Below are 16,171 nucleotides of genomic sequence, written 5' to 3' on the forward strand. Positions count from 1 at the left end.
CGAGGCTAAAGATGTCCGCTGCCGCCTTAGGAAAATGACTGCCAGTACTTGCAGTCAGCTGTTAGTAACAGTAAAGGAAGGGAACTGTGTGTGTGTGTGTGTGTGTGTGTGTGTGTGTGTGTGTGTGTGTGTGTGTGTGTGTGTGTGTGTGTGTGTGTGTGTGTGTGTGTGTGTGTGTGTGTGTGTGTGTGTGTGTGTGTGTGTGTGTGTGTGTGTGTGTGTGTGTGTGTGTGTGTGTGTGTGTGTGTGTCGTCCACTGTATAATCTGCGCTGTGGCACATCATATGTCCCCAATGCATTCTCCTGGTGGACAGCCCGGCCCCTATGTTTAGTAATGATCGTTGAATGCGGTCCATTTACACCTGATGGTTGTAACGTGCTTGTATGGTGGTTGTGCTTGTAAAATGATAAGCACGTGTCTTTAAGAAATGATCTTCCCCCCATAAACAGGTAACAATTACTAGGGCTCATATGGCACAGCCAGGTCACTGTTTATGTCCCTGAAATGACAGTGTCCTTCTGGTCTCTCCTCACTGTGGTTGCTATGGAGATCGAGGGGAGAGCAGCAGTAGTTTTATAGAGAGAGGTCGAGTGTTACAGAGAGAAACGTATGCCCACTATAGTGAGATGCCTGTGGCCACATGGATAATTGTACAACTTCTGCCTCCACAAACTGCAGCTAAATCCCTGCTTCTAGGAGTGTTGTGACCTTCTCTGTAATTGGTGTGAATCATGTATGACGTACAGTACCCGTCCAAGGTTTGGTCACACCTACTCATTCCTGGGCTTTTCTTTATTTGTACTATTTTCTACATTGTAGATTAATATGGAAGACATCAAAACTATGAAATAACACATATGGAATCATGTAGTAACCAAAAAAGTATTCAACAAATCTACATATATTTTATATTTGACATTGTTCAAAGTAGCCGCCGTTTGCCTTGATGACAGCTTTGCACACGCTTGGCATTCTGTCAACCAGCTTCATGAGGTAGTCACCTGGAATGCATTTCAATTAACAGGTGTGTCTTGTTAAAAGTTAATTTGTGGAATTTCATTCCTTCTTAATGCGTTTGAGCCAATCAGTTGTGTTGTGACAAGGTAAGGGTGGTATACAGAAGATAGCACTATTTGGTGAAAGACCAATCCATATTGTGTCAAGGACCGCTCAAATAAGCAAAGAGAAATTACAGTCCATCATTACTTCAAGACATGAAGGTCAGTCAATCCGGAACATTTCAACTACTTTGAAAGTTTCTTCAAGTGCAGCCGCAAAAACCATCAAGTGCTATGATGAAACTGGCTCCCATGAGGACCGCCACAGGAAAGGAATACCCAGAGTTACCTCTACTGCAGGGGATAAGTTCATTAGAGTTAACTGCACCTCAGAAAATGCAGCCCAAATAAATGCTTCACAGAGTTCAAGTAACAGACACTCAACATCAATTGTACAGAGGAGACGTGCGTGAATCAGGCCTTCATGTTCAAATTTCTGCAAAGAAACCACTACTAACGGACACCAATAAGAAGAAGATACTTGCTTGGGCCAAGAAACAGGAGCAATGGACATTAGACCGGTGGAAATCTGTCCTTTGATCTGATGAGTCCAAATTGGAGATTTTTGGTTCCAACCGTCGTGTCTTTGTGAGACGCAGAGTAAGTGAACAGATGATCTACGCATCTGTGGTTCCCAAAGTGAAGCATGGAGGAAGAGGTGTGATGGTGTGGGGGTGCTTGACTGGTGACACTGTCAGTGATTTAGAATTAGAATTCAAGGCACACTTAACCAGCATGGCTACCACAGCATTCTGCAGCGATACACCATTCCATCTGGTTTGCGCTTAGTGGGACTATCATTTGTTTTTCAACAGGACAATGACCCAACACACCTCCAGGCTGTGTAAGTTCTACTTGACCAAGAAGAAGAGTGATGGAGTGCAGCATCAGATGACCTGGTCTCCACAATCACCCGACCTCAACCCCAATTAAGATGGTTTGGGATGAGTTGGACCGCAGAGTGAAGGAAAAGCAGCCAACACGTGCTCATCATATGTGGGAACTCCTTCAAGACTGTTGGAAAGGCATTACAGGTGAAGCTGGTTGAAAGAATGCCAAGAGTGTGCAAAGCTGTCATCAAGGCTAAGGGTATCTACTTTGAAGAATCTCAAATACAAAATATATTTAGATTTGTTTAACACTTTTTTGGTTACTACATAATTCCATGTGTTATTTCATAGTTTTGATGTCTTCACCATTGTTCTACAATGTAGAAAATAGTTCAAACAAAGAAAACCCCTTGAATGAGTCGGTGTGTCCAAACTTTTGACCGGTACAGTGAATGTGGCTACCAAGTTCAAATATAAAGGCTGATATTATTCTGTAATATAAGGCCTTTAAATATAAAGCCTTCTATTGTTTATTGGATGATAAAGCCTCTCATTAATATGTCTGCTGAGGATTGTTTTGAAAGAGCAGGCTGCAGGGGAGATGTTTTCATTCAGTTTCTCAGTCCGTTACCTTTTTAAATCTAAGACTCAGAACAACAGATATGTCTCCCAGTAGGATGTGTGTGTGTGTTCAGAGTGTATTTGTTCTTTTTCGTCTCCCTCCAGGTATTGAACGGGGGGGGGGACTGTAATATGTGTATTTAGAAGGAGCCCCGTGATGATCCTCCTTCAGGTTGAATGGGCTCTTTGATGAACTGAAAGACATCACGTGTTATGTTCCATCTCTCTCCGGAGCAATAGACTCCGCATAGAAATATGAATATTTCACTAAGCCTAAAGTGGCTAGTTGTGCAAAGATCCACTAAACCTGTGGAAATGTACTTTTTCCGAACGACCGCAGCAGTGCAATGACCAGCGGTGTAATGACCAGCGGTGCAATGACCAGCGGTGTAATGACCAGCGGTGTAATGACCAGCGGTGTAATGACCAGCGGTGTAATGACCAGCGGTGCAATGACCAGCGGTGTAATGACCAGCGGTGTAATGACCAGCGGTGAAATGACCAGCGGTGTAATGACCAGCGGTGTAATGACCAGCGGTGTAATGACCAGCGGTGAAATGACCAGCGGTGTAATGACCAGCGGTGAAATGACCAGCAGTGTAATGACCAGCGGTGCAATGACCAGCGGTGCAATGACCAGCGGTGCAATGACCAGCGGTGTAATGACCAGCGGTGCAATGACCAGCGGTGTAATGACCAGCGGTGCAATGACCAGCGGTGTAATGACCAGCGGTGTAATGACCAGCGGTGTAATGACCAGCGGTGTAATGACCAGCGGTGCAATGACCAGCGGTGTAATGACCAGCGGTGTAATGACCAGCGGTGCAATGACCAGCGGTGTAATGACCAGCGGTGCAATGACCAGCGGTGCAATGACCAGCGGTGTAATGACCAGCGGTGTAATGGCCAGCGGTGTAATGACCAGCGGTGCAATGACCAGCGGTGCAATGACCAGCGGTGTAATGACCAGCGGTGTAATGACCAGCGGTGCAATGACCAGCGGTGTAATGACCAGCGGTGTAATGACCAGCGGTGTAATGACCAGCGGTGTAATGACCAGCGGTGCAATGACCAGCGGTGTAATGACCAGCGGTGTAATGACCAGCGGTGCAATGACCAGCGGTGCAATGACCAGCGGTGCAATGACCAGCGGTGTAATGACCAGCGGTGTAATGGCCAGCAGTGCTATGACCAGCGGTGTAATGGCTAGCGGTGCAATGACCAGCGGTGTAATGACCAGCGGTGCAATGACCAGCGGTGCAATGACCAGCGGTGCAATGACCAGCGGTGTAATGACCAGCGGTGTAATGACCAGCGGTGTAATGACCAGCGGTGTAATGACCAGCAGTGCAATGACCAGCGGTGTAATGACCAGCAGTGCAATGACCAGCGGTGTAATGACCAGCGGTGTAATGACCAGCGGTGCAATGACCAGCGGTGCAATGACCAGCGGTGTAATGACCAGCGGTGTAATGACCAGCGGTGTGGCTGGAATGGGATTTTGAGTCATTCTCTGAATGCCAGCCTCCTGGGCTTTAAACATTACTGTTCACTACCTTGTTTAAATGCCAAATGTGTGGGCTACAGAGTGCATTGTGTCTATAAAATGTACATTTGTACAGACAGCTAACCATGGGAGCTAGCTTATTTAAGTCTACCTCCTGTTGCCCCTGTCAAATGGAATCATATAAATCAGATTTGTGTGTGTGTGTGTGTGTGTGTGTGTGTGTGTGTGAGTGAGTGTACTTTCCTGCTAATGGTGTGTGTATTCTCACCCTGCGGCACAGCGGAGGAGGACGAGGACAAGGACGATGATTTCCGGGCGCCTCTCTACAAGAACGTGGAGATCAAGGGAATTCAGGTCCGGATGAAGTGGTGTGCCACCTGTCACTTCTACAGACCGCCCCGCTGCTCCCACTGCAGCGTGTGTGACAACTGCGTGGAGGTAAGCCACACGCACTCAAACGCCCAGTAATCAGCTGTTCACAGTACAATGTGCTGTTAGCCTTGTTGCTATTTGTGTCCACTTCAACTGACTGGTATGTTTTCACAGATAAGACCTTTAAATCAACTGTCTGTGAACAATATGATTCATTGTTGGATTTCCATCATGTTTTACACCATATATCCAAGCTGTATTCACGTAATATAGAATATTGGTTTCATAACTTTTTTTTCCCATTTGAAGTGGCATTCTCCAGCTGTGTCGCTTCCCCCAGTAACCTACTGATGTGGCTCTGCCTCGCTCTTTCATGTACAGTCTAACACTCCATGAAAGAGGTCAAATCTGACTTTGAACTGAAGGTTGTGAGGTAGCCTACTATATGTCAGCCAAACAACTTCCACTTCCAACGATGCAGTGTTCTTCAGTGGATACTCAACTGCAACCAAAAACGACATCAAAGGCAGCTAAATTAGATTCTCATAAAAAAAGCCTGACAGGCTTCCATATGGTCCTTGTCGCCAGAGGTCGCACCACTAACGAACAGGTGAGACGGGGCCCGCCCAAGAGCAACTTACTGACCTCAGAAATCGGACTTGCAATCAGAGGTTATGGAATTGATCGAACCATCTCTGTTGAGTGTTTGAATGCACCGAAGAGCTTCATCATGTAGTATAGAGTCTGATCTTGCTCATCTCCACTCTGCCCTATGACCATCGTCTAACACCCATCCATCTCTCTGTCCCTCCTCAGGACTTTGACCACCACTGCCCCTGGGTGAACAACTGCATCGGACGCAGGAACTACCGTTACTTCTTCCTGTTCCTGCTGTCGCTAAGCATCCACATGGTCGGCGTGTTCTCCTTCGGCCTACTGTTCGTGCTGCACCACATGGAGCGGCTGGGCACGCTGCACACTACCATCACGTATCCTTCCACACTGCCGCCAGCCGGGTCTTATTTCACCCATAACATAACTAGTGCCTTTTGTGTTCTGTTCTGAAGGGCCTGGTGGAAAAGTGTGTCTAAGCATTAAGATAGACCACTAGACTGGAACCCCTCATTTTGTATGGTTTGACAGATGAACCACATCCCTGCTGGTGAAGTATGAAAATGTTTGATTGTTGTGTACAGAAATGCCTGTTCCTCTAAAAGGGTTGTCTGAATGGCTCAGTTGCAGCCATACGGCCATTGATGACAGCCATACGGTCATTGTTGGCAGTGCTGGTTGGTTTGCAGCTGCTAAAATGGGTCCAGAAAATGGTGTGCATGCCTTGACTGTGTGTGCCCAGTCTGGTGGTGATGTGTATAGCAGGGCTCTTCTTCATTCCAGTCATGGGCCTGACAGGCTTCCATATGGTCCTTGTCGCCAGAGGTCGCACCACTAACGAACAGGTGAGACGGGGCCCGCCCAAGAGCAACTTACGGGGACACAGACACACACTCACATACAGTACATTATATCATGTATCGTACAGGACAAAATATCAGCATTGCATCTTCACTTCCCAACTCAAATCCGCTAGCTAGTTCTAGGTGTGTGTGTGTGTGTGTGTGTGTGTGTGTGTGTGTGTGTGTGTGTGTGTGTGTGTGTGTGTGTGTGTGTGTGTGTGTGTGTGTGTGTGTGTTCTGGCCTCGGGTCTCCTCTTCCTCCCACTCTAACAACGCATTCTGTTCCTCAGGTGACGGGCAAGTTCCGCGGAGGAGTAAATCCCTTCACGCAGGGTTGCTGTGGCAACATCAAGTATGTCCTGTGTGCTCCCTTGGTGCCCAGGTAAGGAGGACATGGATTCCTACGTGAAGGGGGTGTGGGTTTTGGTGGGAGCTGGGCAGACTGACCATTAAAAAGTCGACCAGGGGGATGCTACGGTACCAATTCTGTTGTAATCATTCTGAGTGGACAGCTGAGACAGAACTGCGACAATGTCCAAAGTGAGACGCTTGTACGTGCTTTTGTGCGTATGCGTATGTGTGGCTATGTGTGTGTATGTGTGTGGTGTGTCCTGTTCTGCCTGGATGAAGCCAGCTACCCCTGGGGGAAGGCAGATGGCTTGGAGAATTGAATCACTTTGTAGAACAACAGTGAAGGGGAAATCAAGCACAGCACAAACACACTTTCGCATATTCGCATATTCAGCAGCCAGATTAAAAATACCTTTTGGGAGATATTACACTGCTAAAATGAACAGTGTAGATAGCCACAGAGAGACGTTACCCGGGTGGGGATGAAACAGTTTTGGTCTAATCGTTATCAGCCATCGAAGCCGCCCCCAATACCCCCGTATAGCCTGAGTCCCAGATCTGTTTGTGCTGTCTTGCCATATTCTGTCATTGTCACATAACTCTCATATGATAAGTCAACTCTTGTCTCTCCTCTCCTCTATACAGGTACACAGGTGTGGACCCCAGGAAGAAGCCCCCTGTCTCCATCCAGCCCCCCTTCATCAGACCAGACATCTCTGACAGACAGATCAGCATCAAGGTCAGCGACAACGGGATCCACACCAGTATCCTCCGGTCTAAAGTAAGATTCAGTACATTCAGTAGACACAACAGTCTTCGTTGTCTAGTCTTATGCCCTGTTCTATCCACAGTTTTATTCCCAGTCCTATTCTCCTTCTTTCCCCTAGTCATTTTTCCAGTCCTCTTCAACTGAACTATTCCTAGTCAGTGTCTTTACTTAATTCCTAGCCTTATTCCCTGTCCTGTACCCTGCCCTGTCCCCAGTCCTATCCCTAGACCTATTCCCCATTCTGTTCCTCCACCTGCTGTTGACTTTAAAGACCACATTAAACTCCTCGTCCCTTCGTCCTCCCCCCACTCCAGTCAAAGATCAGTCTGGATGGCCTGGCCTTGGATGATAAAGGCCTAGACACCCAGCCCCCGCTGCCCCCCAAAGCAGACCGCTACAACCAGCTGAAGAGCCAGCTGACATCCAGCAAAGGCAAGTAGCACGTAATGAGCACTCTATGCAAAATCATCACATTCCTCTCTCTCTCTTTTTCTGTGTGTATCTCTCTCTCTCTCTCTCATTCTCTCTCTCTCTCTCTCGTCCTCTATCCCCCTCTCTCTCGCCCTCTCTCACCCTCTATCCCCCTCTCTCTCGCCCTCTCTCTCGCCTTCTCTCTCGCCCTCTCTCTCGCCCTCTCTCTCACCCTCTCTATCCCCCTCTCTATCCCCCTCTCTCTCGCCCTCTCTATCCCCCTCTCTCTCGCCCTCTTTCTTTCACCTTCTCTCCTTTCTCTCTCTGGTGTTTTGAACCAAACTGCTCTCTCTGGCCCCTTAAAAGTGCTCCATCTCATTTGAGTGCTAGAGTCATGACTTATATAGATAGTTGGGCTTGATGAATGAACTCCAGTGTGGCAGGACTCTTCATCAGCGAGGAGAAATTAGGTGTAATTTGTCGTGAGCGGGCCTGGTTCAGTGAATCTGCTCCAGACTGTGAGTGTGTGTGAGATGTGTTCAGGGGAATGTGAGGAGATAATTACAGCATGAATCACTCCCTCTCTATGTTACTGTATTCTAGGTGGAATTCTGCCGTAGAAGAAGGTGAAAAGAATATGAATATTTATCTGAAGGATCCTGTCCATATGAATGACTGCCTTTTTGTGCTAAATCAACCTTTTAAGTGAACAAGCTATTGAGAGTGGGCTATAGTAAAGGTTTGACAGTTTTGCCCCTTGCTTCTGTTACCATTGTATAAGGATTTGTTCTTAACCGACTTGACTAGTTAAATAAAGGTTAAAAAAAGGTTAAATAAAGGTTAAATAAAAAAGGAGATGGGACACCACAGTGTTAGCTTTAGGAACAACAACCTCTACCTCAATGTGAGAAAGACAAAGGAGATGATTGTGGACTACAGGAAAAGGTGGGCCGAACAGGCCCCCATTCACATCGACGGGGCTGTAGTGGAGCAGGTTGAGAGTTTCAAGTTCCTTGGTGTCCACACCTAATCATGGTCCAAGTACACCAAGACAGTCGTGAAGAGGGCATGACAACACCTTTTCCCCCCCAGGAGACTGAAAAGATTTGGCATGGGTCCCCAGATCCTCAAAAGGTTCTACAGCTGCACCATCGAGAACATCCTGACCGGTTGCATCACCGCCTGGTATGGCAACTGCTCAGTATCTGACCGTAAGGCGCTATAGAGGGTAGTGCGTACGGCCCAATACATCACTGGGGCCAAGCTTCCTGCCATCCAGGACCTATATACTAGGCGGTGTCAGAGGAAGGCCCAAAAATAGTCAAAGACTCCAGTCACCCAAGTCACGGCAAGCAGTGCCGAAGCGCCAAGTCTAGGTCCAAAAGGCTCCTTAACAGCTTCTACCACCAAGCCATAAGACTGCTGAACAATTAATCAAATGGCCACCCGGACTATTTACATTGACCCCCCCCCCCCCCCCCCCCCTTTGTTTTTACACTGCTGCTACTCGCTTTTAATTATCTTTTCATTTATTTATTTTATTTTTTACTTTATTTTATTTAGAAAATATTTTCTTAACTCTATTTCTTGAACTGCAATGTTGGTTAAGGGCTTGTAAGTAAGCATTTCACAGTAAGGATGTATTCAGCGCATGTGACAAGTAACATTTTATTTTATTTTATTTGAACAGTCTAGTAAGATAAACCGGATATAGTTGCAGAGCATTATGGGTACTGTAGTACAACATGCTACAAAACATGACATACACTGCAGGTTTTTTTCCCCATGCACTGCAATGGTATGTATAAGGCTACATCAGCACTGAGTGTCCAAAACATTAGGAACACCTGCTCTTTCCATGACATAGACTGACCAGGTGAATCCAAGTGAAAGCTATGATCTCCTTATTGATGTCACTTGTTAAATCCACCTCAATCAGTGTAGATGAAGGGGAGGCGACGGGTTAAAGAAGGATTTTTAAGCTTTGAGAAATGGACTGTGTATGCGTGCCATTCAGCAACCCAATATTAGGATTTTGTACACTCAGTGAATGTCATGTTTCATTGTATGGACCTTCCTGTTTCTTTTTTCCCCCCACTGTAGCTCTACTGCCACTTGGTGGTGTTTTATGTTACTGCATTATTTGCAATGACAAAATCACTGCCAGAGCCATAAGATATACCTGACAACATTGGTGGGACATATCAACTGTCTGTTGTGCTAAAAAAAATAAAAGCAAGGATTTCAATGCAAGGATGATTTCTAATGATGTTTGTCTGTATATTGTTAGTTGCTGAATGTCTATTCTTTCCTGTTTGCCTTTCCAAGATCCTAGCTTGAACTGAGGGAAAGACTTTCACAGCATAATGAGCCGTGAAAGGCTCTGATGACAACACTATCAATTCTAACACCATGAATTTGGATGCTTACATCATTTGAACAGACAACAGGCGGATTGTTGTGCTGGGATCTGATGACTGTTTGGCTCTCTCTCACACAGTAACATTGTCCTCTCTGTCCTACCCTTCTAGATAGTTCCCTAACTGGCAAGACCCACCCCTCAACCCCGGCCATGTACAAGTACCGGCCCTCGTTCGGCACCATCCCTAAAGTCCACTACAACGCAGCAGGGGAGAAGGTCAGACTAAATGACTGAATTTGATAGTAATCGCAAACAGGCTTTCCCAGTATTTTACTGTATTCCTGCACAGTTGCGAATGTGAAATATAATAAAACCCTTTTTATTATAATATGGCTAGTCAAAATAATAATCCAGTCATATTTCTCACTACTTCTGTGTTGTTTTGTCTTGTCAGATTGTAATGCCAGATGACCACCGTAAGGCGTCAGCCATCTTGGAGGAGGGCCGTTGCCACGTTGACTACCGCTCAGAGCCCAACCTGGACCTGCCTGACTACCACAATGCCCCTCTCCACCGTACCTTCCAGTCCTCCCCACTGCAGCTGGACTCCTACCTCATCAACTCCCGCTCCCTCAGCCTGAAGCAGGCCCACCAGCGCAGGGACAAGGGCCAGCTGCCTACCCTGCAGCCCGAGACCGCCACCTCCACCCCCTACAAGAGCGTCTTCTCCCCCAACACACTGTCCAACCGTAACGGCAGCCTCTCCTACGACAGCCTGCTCAACCCCAGCATTTCCCCAGCCACAGAGGCAGAGTGCATGGCCCACCCCGGTATGCCCTCTATGGGCTTCCACACACCCTACCTGCCAACCAAAATGTGCCATGTGCGGGGGCCTGAACTGCAGAGCCAGAGGCAGCAGGTCCCCCCTAGCTTCAGTCCCATGTTGGGCTCCAGGGGGGTAGGGATGAGCATGAGCAGGCAGTCCCCCCGGGACCGGGACCCGTCCCCGGTGCGCTATGACAACCTCTCCAAAACCATCATGGCATCCATCCAGGAGCGTAAGGAGATGGAGGAGAAGGAGAAGCTGCTGCTGCACCACGGGGGACACTCTCAGGCTCAGGCCTATAATCAGGCTCAGGACTCAGGCATGTTTGACAGCCCTGGAGGGTACGGCCTGCCTCCTAGCGCCTGCTACCCAGACGGGCCCCGGGGCCCGAGCTCCAAAGGCCCCACACCCCCGGCCTATGGAGGCTCCAGGGACAACCTGATGGGGGTGGTGAGCTACGGGCCGCGGACCCCCGTGCTGCGCTCCTCTGGTGGCTCCTCTCTGGTACGTGCCCCCAGGACTTCCTCCAGCTCCTTGCACACTGACAGCAGCATGCAGGGAGGAAGGGCCTCCGAGCCCTCCTACCGCTCCCCAGCCCATCAGCCCCACCACTCCCCCGCCATGCCCCAATCCCCCTCCTACACCCACCAGAAACTCTCCTTTATCCATGCCCTGGAGAGGACAGACTCACCCCGCCTGGGTGGCCCAAGGTATGAATCCTAACGTCCTCCTAACGTCTTCTGGGGTGCATGAAATGGGGCTGGATACAGACCTCAGTCTCCACAGGAAGCCCTGCTGGCTGACTGGGAAGAAACTAGCAGTGTATGGGCTCAAGTCCCCCCCCCCCCCCCCCCCCCCACACAGGATGAGTAATTAGCCTCAGAGAGCTTAGGCTAGGTGTTAACATGTCTATTCTATATACCACAGGAGGTTGGTGGCACATTAATTAGGGAGAACGGGCTCGTGGCAATGACTGGAGCGGAGTTGGTGGAATGGTATCAAATACATCAAACACATAGTTTCCAGGTGTTTGATGCCATTCCATTTGCGCCGCTCACATTATTATGAGCCGTTCTCCCCAGTTAAAGTGTCACTAACCTCCTGTGGTTATTATTATTATTGTTATTATTGTTATTATCATCCCCTCAGCAGCCTCCTGTGCTGTGTACATACAGTATATTTGAGATATTATACCCTTTCATCCAAATGAAGTACTGTGTATGTTACTGGATTTAAATGTTGTGCCTTCATAGGAGTCCACTTTTGTATTTTTCTAAATGATCTGTCTTTCGGATGAATAAAGTTCCATTACCCCACGATCATTTCCTTCTGTTTGCATGCTTATTTCCCTCCTGTCGCATCCCTTCCATCTGGGAGGGCAACATTAACATTTACGTCTCTCTATGCATGTTTTCACCACCTACAGAAACTCCATACAAACCCACAACATCACTAACGACACACTATCTATCGGCTTACCCCTTATGTCTTCTTTTATCATATTTTATTGAACAGGAAAAGACACCACAATTCACACACAGTCGATTTCCTTCCCACTTCCTGTTTACAACTCATTTCCAAAGGGAAACAAAAGACACATGGAAACGGCACAGCTTCCATGGAATTCATTTCAGAATAATAATGTAGAACTCTCTTTCTGCCACACAAATGTAGCTGTGTCGCCACTCCATGCCCCGCGAGGCCCACCGCACCATGCAACCGCGCTCTAACCCAACCTACCTTAGCCCTTGTTTCATAACATTTCATACAGATTTTGGGGTCATGAATACAACACTCATGGTAATTTACGCTAGTACCAGCAGGGACACTGGCATGTGTTTCATTACTCTAACTAGTGTCATGGTCATTTCCATCAAGCATGCTCCTGGGACATAACACCAACTACTAACATCACCAGAACATGCATGCAAGAACAATACACACTTTCTGTGTTTTATAATCCATGTGCAGGGGGGGGGGGTTCTATCTAAAGCAAAGTTAGTTCTCACTTTCAAATAACTATGCCCTCTTGTTTTTCTCTACCCATTCAGAGAGGCCATGATGCAAAGTAAAGTGAATGGGCAAACGGACTGCCATCTAGGGCCCAACAGCTCCAGTGCCCAGGGCAACCCTCTCAGCCCTAGCCGCCACAGTAATGTCAAAAAGGTGACCGGGGTGGGTGGCACCACCTATGAGATATCTGTGTAAGAGGGCCCGGGGCCCGGGGCACCAAACCTTAAAGGAGAAGGCAGCATTGTCATGGCAACAACCTCCAATGGCAACAACATCCACGACCGGGAAAAGAGCAACTTCAACCTAAAGAGGGCTGATGTTTGTACAGAGTGTTGTGTTGTTGAATTCTGTGGCTTGTTGTGTTGGTTGTCACTGAAAAGTCTGAATCAGACAGACAGATCTTAAATGTATTGTTTACGGCGTCTCTCAGTTGCGGTCTATCTGCTGTTATAAATTGGGCGGATCGAGCCCTGAATGCTGATTGGCTGAAAGCCGTGGTAAATCAGACCATATACCACGGGTATGACAAAACATTTATTTTTACTGTTCTAATTACGTTGATAACCAGTTTATAATAGCAATAAGGCACCTTGGGGGTATGTGGTATATGGCCAATATACCACAGCTGAGGGTTGTATCCTAGCACTCTGCGTTGCGTTGTGCATACAAACAGCCCTTAGCCGTACCTCCCTTAGCCGTAGTATATTGGCCTTATACCACAACCCACACGGGCCTTATAGCTTAAATATGTGTCATCATCACACTCACTACACACTCACTACACACCCACAGACCACAAGATTTTAACAGCCAGACACACAAACTCATACAATTGATGTCACACATCTTTGTTCAGTCACATTCTTTAAAATAGCAGTGGTATGGATAGCCATCTCCAAACCAATAAGTTATGCGTATAGCAGCACCCCATTGGATTCAAGCATACAGCATCCCTCTTAGGTATTCAAAGTGCTTCACATATCCTGTCCAAATGACCATGTCTGTCTGGTCCATCAACAACATGTTGGCCATTACTGAGTGGAACAGAGGGAAGATTACATTAAACCAGTGAGTTTTAGATCAATACAATCTTTAATAGGCTGACTGATCTGAGCAAAAGACAACACAACGGTGCTGTGTTGCACTCAGAGACACAGGTCTTGAATGTCTCCTAATCTACATTTATCCTCTGAGTTTTGAGGAGGTGTTTTAGGGCTTACAGGAGAGGAGCATATTAATCCAAACTCTAGCTGAGATCCAGTATTTACCTATACAGTATACCATAAGCTACAGTCTGTACGTTATCAGCAACATACAGTGCATTCGGAAAGTATTCAGACACCTTGACCTTTTCCACATTTTGTTACGTTACAGCCTTATTCTAAAATTGATTAAAATAAATGTTTTCCCTCATCAGTCTACACACAACACCCCATAATGATAAAGCGAAAAGAGGTTTATAGAAATGTTAGCACATTTATAAAAAATTCAAAACAGAAATACCTTATTTACATAAGTATTCAGACCCTTTGCTATGAGACTCGAAATTGAGCTCATGTGCATCCTGTTTCCATTGATCATCCTTGAAATGTTTCTACAACTTGATTGGAATCCACCTGTGGTAAATTCAATTGATTGGACATGATTTGAAAAGACACACACCTGTCTATATAGGTCTCACAGTTGACAGTGTATGTCAGAGCAAAAACCAAGCCATGAGGTCAAAGGAATTATCCGTAGAGCTGCAAGACAGGATTGTGTCGAGGCACAGATCTGGGGAAGGGTACCAAAACATTTCAGCTGAATTGAAGGTCCCCAAGAGCACAATGGCTTCCATCATTCTTAAGTGGAAGAAGTTTGGAACCACCTAGGCTCTTCATAGGGCTGGCCGCCTGGCCAAACTGAGCAATCGGGGGAGAAGGCCCTTGGTCAGATAGGTGACCAAAAAAACAATGGTCACTCTGACAGAGCTCCAGAGTTCCTCTGTGGAATTGGGAGAACCTTCCAGAAGGACAACCATCTCTGCAGCACTCCACCAATCAGACCTGTATGGTAGAGTGGCCAAACAGAAGCCAATCCTCAGTAAAAGGCACATGGCAGTCCACTTGAAGTTTGCCAAAAGGCACCTAAATACTCTCAGACCATGAGAAACAAGATTCTCTGGTCTGATGAAACCAAAATTGAACTCTTTGGCCTAAATGCCAAGCGTCACATCTGGAGGAAACCTGGTACCATTACTACGGTGAAGCATAGTGGTGGCAGCATCATGCTGTGGGGACGTTTTTCAGCAGCAGGGACTGGGAGACCAGTCAGGATCGAGGGAAAGATGAACGGAGAAAAGTACAGCGAGATCCTTGATGAAAACCTGCTCCAGAGCGCACAGAATCTCAGACCGGGGTGAAGGTTCGTCTTCCAACAGGACAACGACCCTTAAGTACACAACCAAGACAACACAGCTTGAGAGGATATGCAGAGAAGAATGGGAGAAACACCCCAAATACAGGTGTGCCAAGCTTGTTCCATCATACCCAAGAAGACTGTCAAGAAGACTGTCTAGGCTGTCTTCGCTGCCAAAGGTGCTTCAACAAAGTACTGAGTAAAGGGTCTGAATACTTATGGAAATGTAATATTTCGGTTTTTCTTTTTTTTAAATAAATTAGCAAAAAATTCTAAAAACCTGTTTTTGCTTTGTCGTTATGGGGTATTGTGTGTAGATTGATGAGGAAAAAATACTTTCCCAATGCACTGTATATGTAGTCCAACACCCTATCTATTAGTTTAAATGTTATGTTAGAGTGACCCCCGACACAGATCAGTGCTAAGCACATACACAAAAGCCTGTGCTACTGAGTGTTACAGTGGTGGCTGTTGTCTGTGATCAGTTCTGAATACCCAGTCAAAACAGTCCTCTCCATATTCAGTACAAATCCCACCAGCTTGGCAGTCAGCCATGGACAGCCAAAACATCTGACAGGCAATTTCTTACTTTTGTGACTTAGTAGTTTTTTGTAAAAATAGGTCTACCCATAATAAGTTATGTTAATGTCATGTATAATTGTGTTTTGTTATGATTCAAATCAAGTGTGAAAAAAACTTGAAAATCAAAGAAGTCTTCAGCTGTGTTATAAAATAAAGAAAACTCACCATTGTTTTTCAAAATTATTATTATTTTATTTTTTATATATATACCCAACCTTTTGAAAATGTTTGCAACATCTTGCTTTTTATTCAGATGCTCAAGCTTGGAATGGATGTTTGTATTTGAGTGGATTTTTGTGTCGATAATTTATAACTTAAGTGAATAATAAATAACATAAGGCATACAGAGAAGGGGGTATACTAGTTTGTTGTATTTTGCAGTGTAAAAAAAGTTATTGATGAAACTGTATGATGAAGCAATGAAAGTCATAGGAAGCAGATGTTGTTAAAAAAAAAATGTTAAAAAGTGGCTACTTTCCCTGACTCTGTTAACGCTCAGGGTGATCCTGACTGTCAGTCTGTCTGTTCAGAACATCAACAGGTTTCAGACTGAAGACAAGAAATCCATCTTTCAGCAGCTGTTTGGTACAGCAAACCAATTGTATTACGTAAGACGT

The 16,171-nt window shown here is 46.2% G+C and overlaps 1 protein-coding gene across 1 annotated transcript in view; it reads left to right on the plus strand.

The window, feature by feature from the left end:
- The window catches only part of LOC110525848 (palmitoyltransferase ZDHHC8B), an 82,716-nt gene extending 66,807 nt beyond the window's left edge, over window positions 1–15,909 (plus strand). Inside the window, exons 3-11 of the mRNA XM_036979983.2 lie at window positions 4,298–4,455; window positions 5,206–5,378; window positions 5,744–5,846; window positions 6,134–6,225; window positions 6,840–6,975; window positions 7,278–7,395; window positions 9,906–10,012; window positions 10,191–11,272; window positions 12,614–15,909. Coding sequence (XP_036835878.2) covers window positions 4,298–4,455; window positions 5,206–5,378; window positions 5,744–5,846; window positions 6,134–6,225; window positions 6,840–6,975; window positions 7,278–7,395; window positions 9,906–10,012; window positions 10,191–11,272; window positions 12,614–12,770 — 2,126 coding nt within the window. The 3' untranslated portion in view covers window positions 12,771–15,909. The remainder of the gene's footprint in view (window positions 1–4,297; window positions 4,456–5,205; window positions 5,379–5,743; window positions 5,847–6,133; window positions 6,226–6,839; window positions 6,976–7,277; window positions 7,396–9,905; window positions 10,013–10,190; window positions 11,273–12,613) is intronic.
- Window positions 15,910–16,171: the final 262 nt, after the last annotated feature.

The sequence above is a fragment of the Oncorhynchus mykiss genome, chromosome 6 (genome assembly GCF_057628025.1).
Source record: "Oncorhynchus mykiss isolate SJ-2025 chromosome 6, ASM5762802v1, whole genome shotgun sequence".
Classification (NCBI taxonomy): domain Eukaryota; kingdom Metazoa; phylum Chordata; class Actinopteri; order Salmoniformes; family Salmonidae; genus Oncorhynchus; species Oncorhynchus mykiss.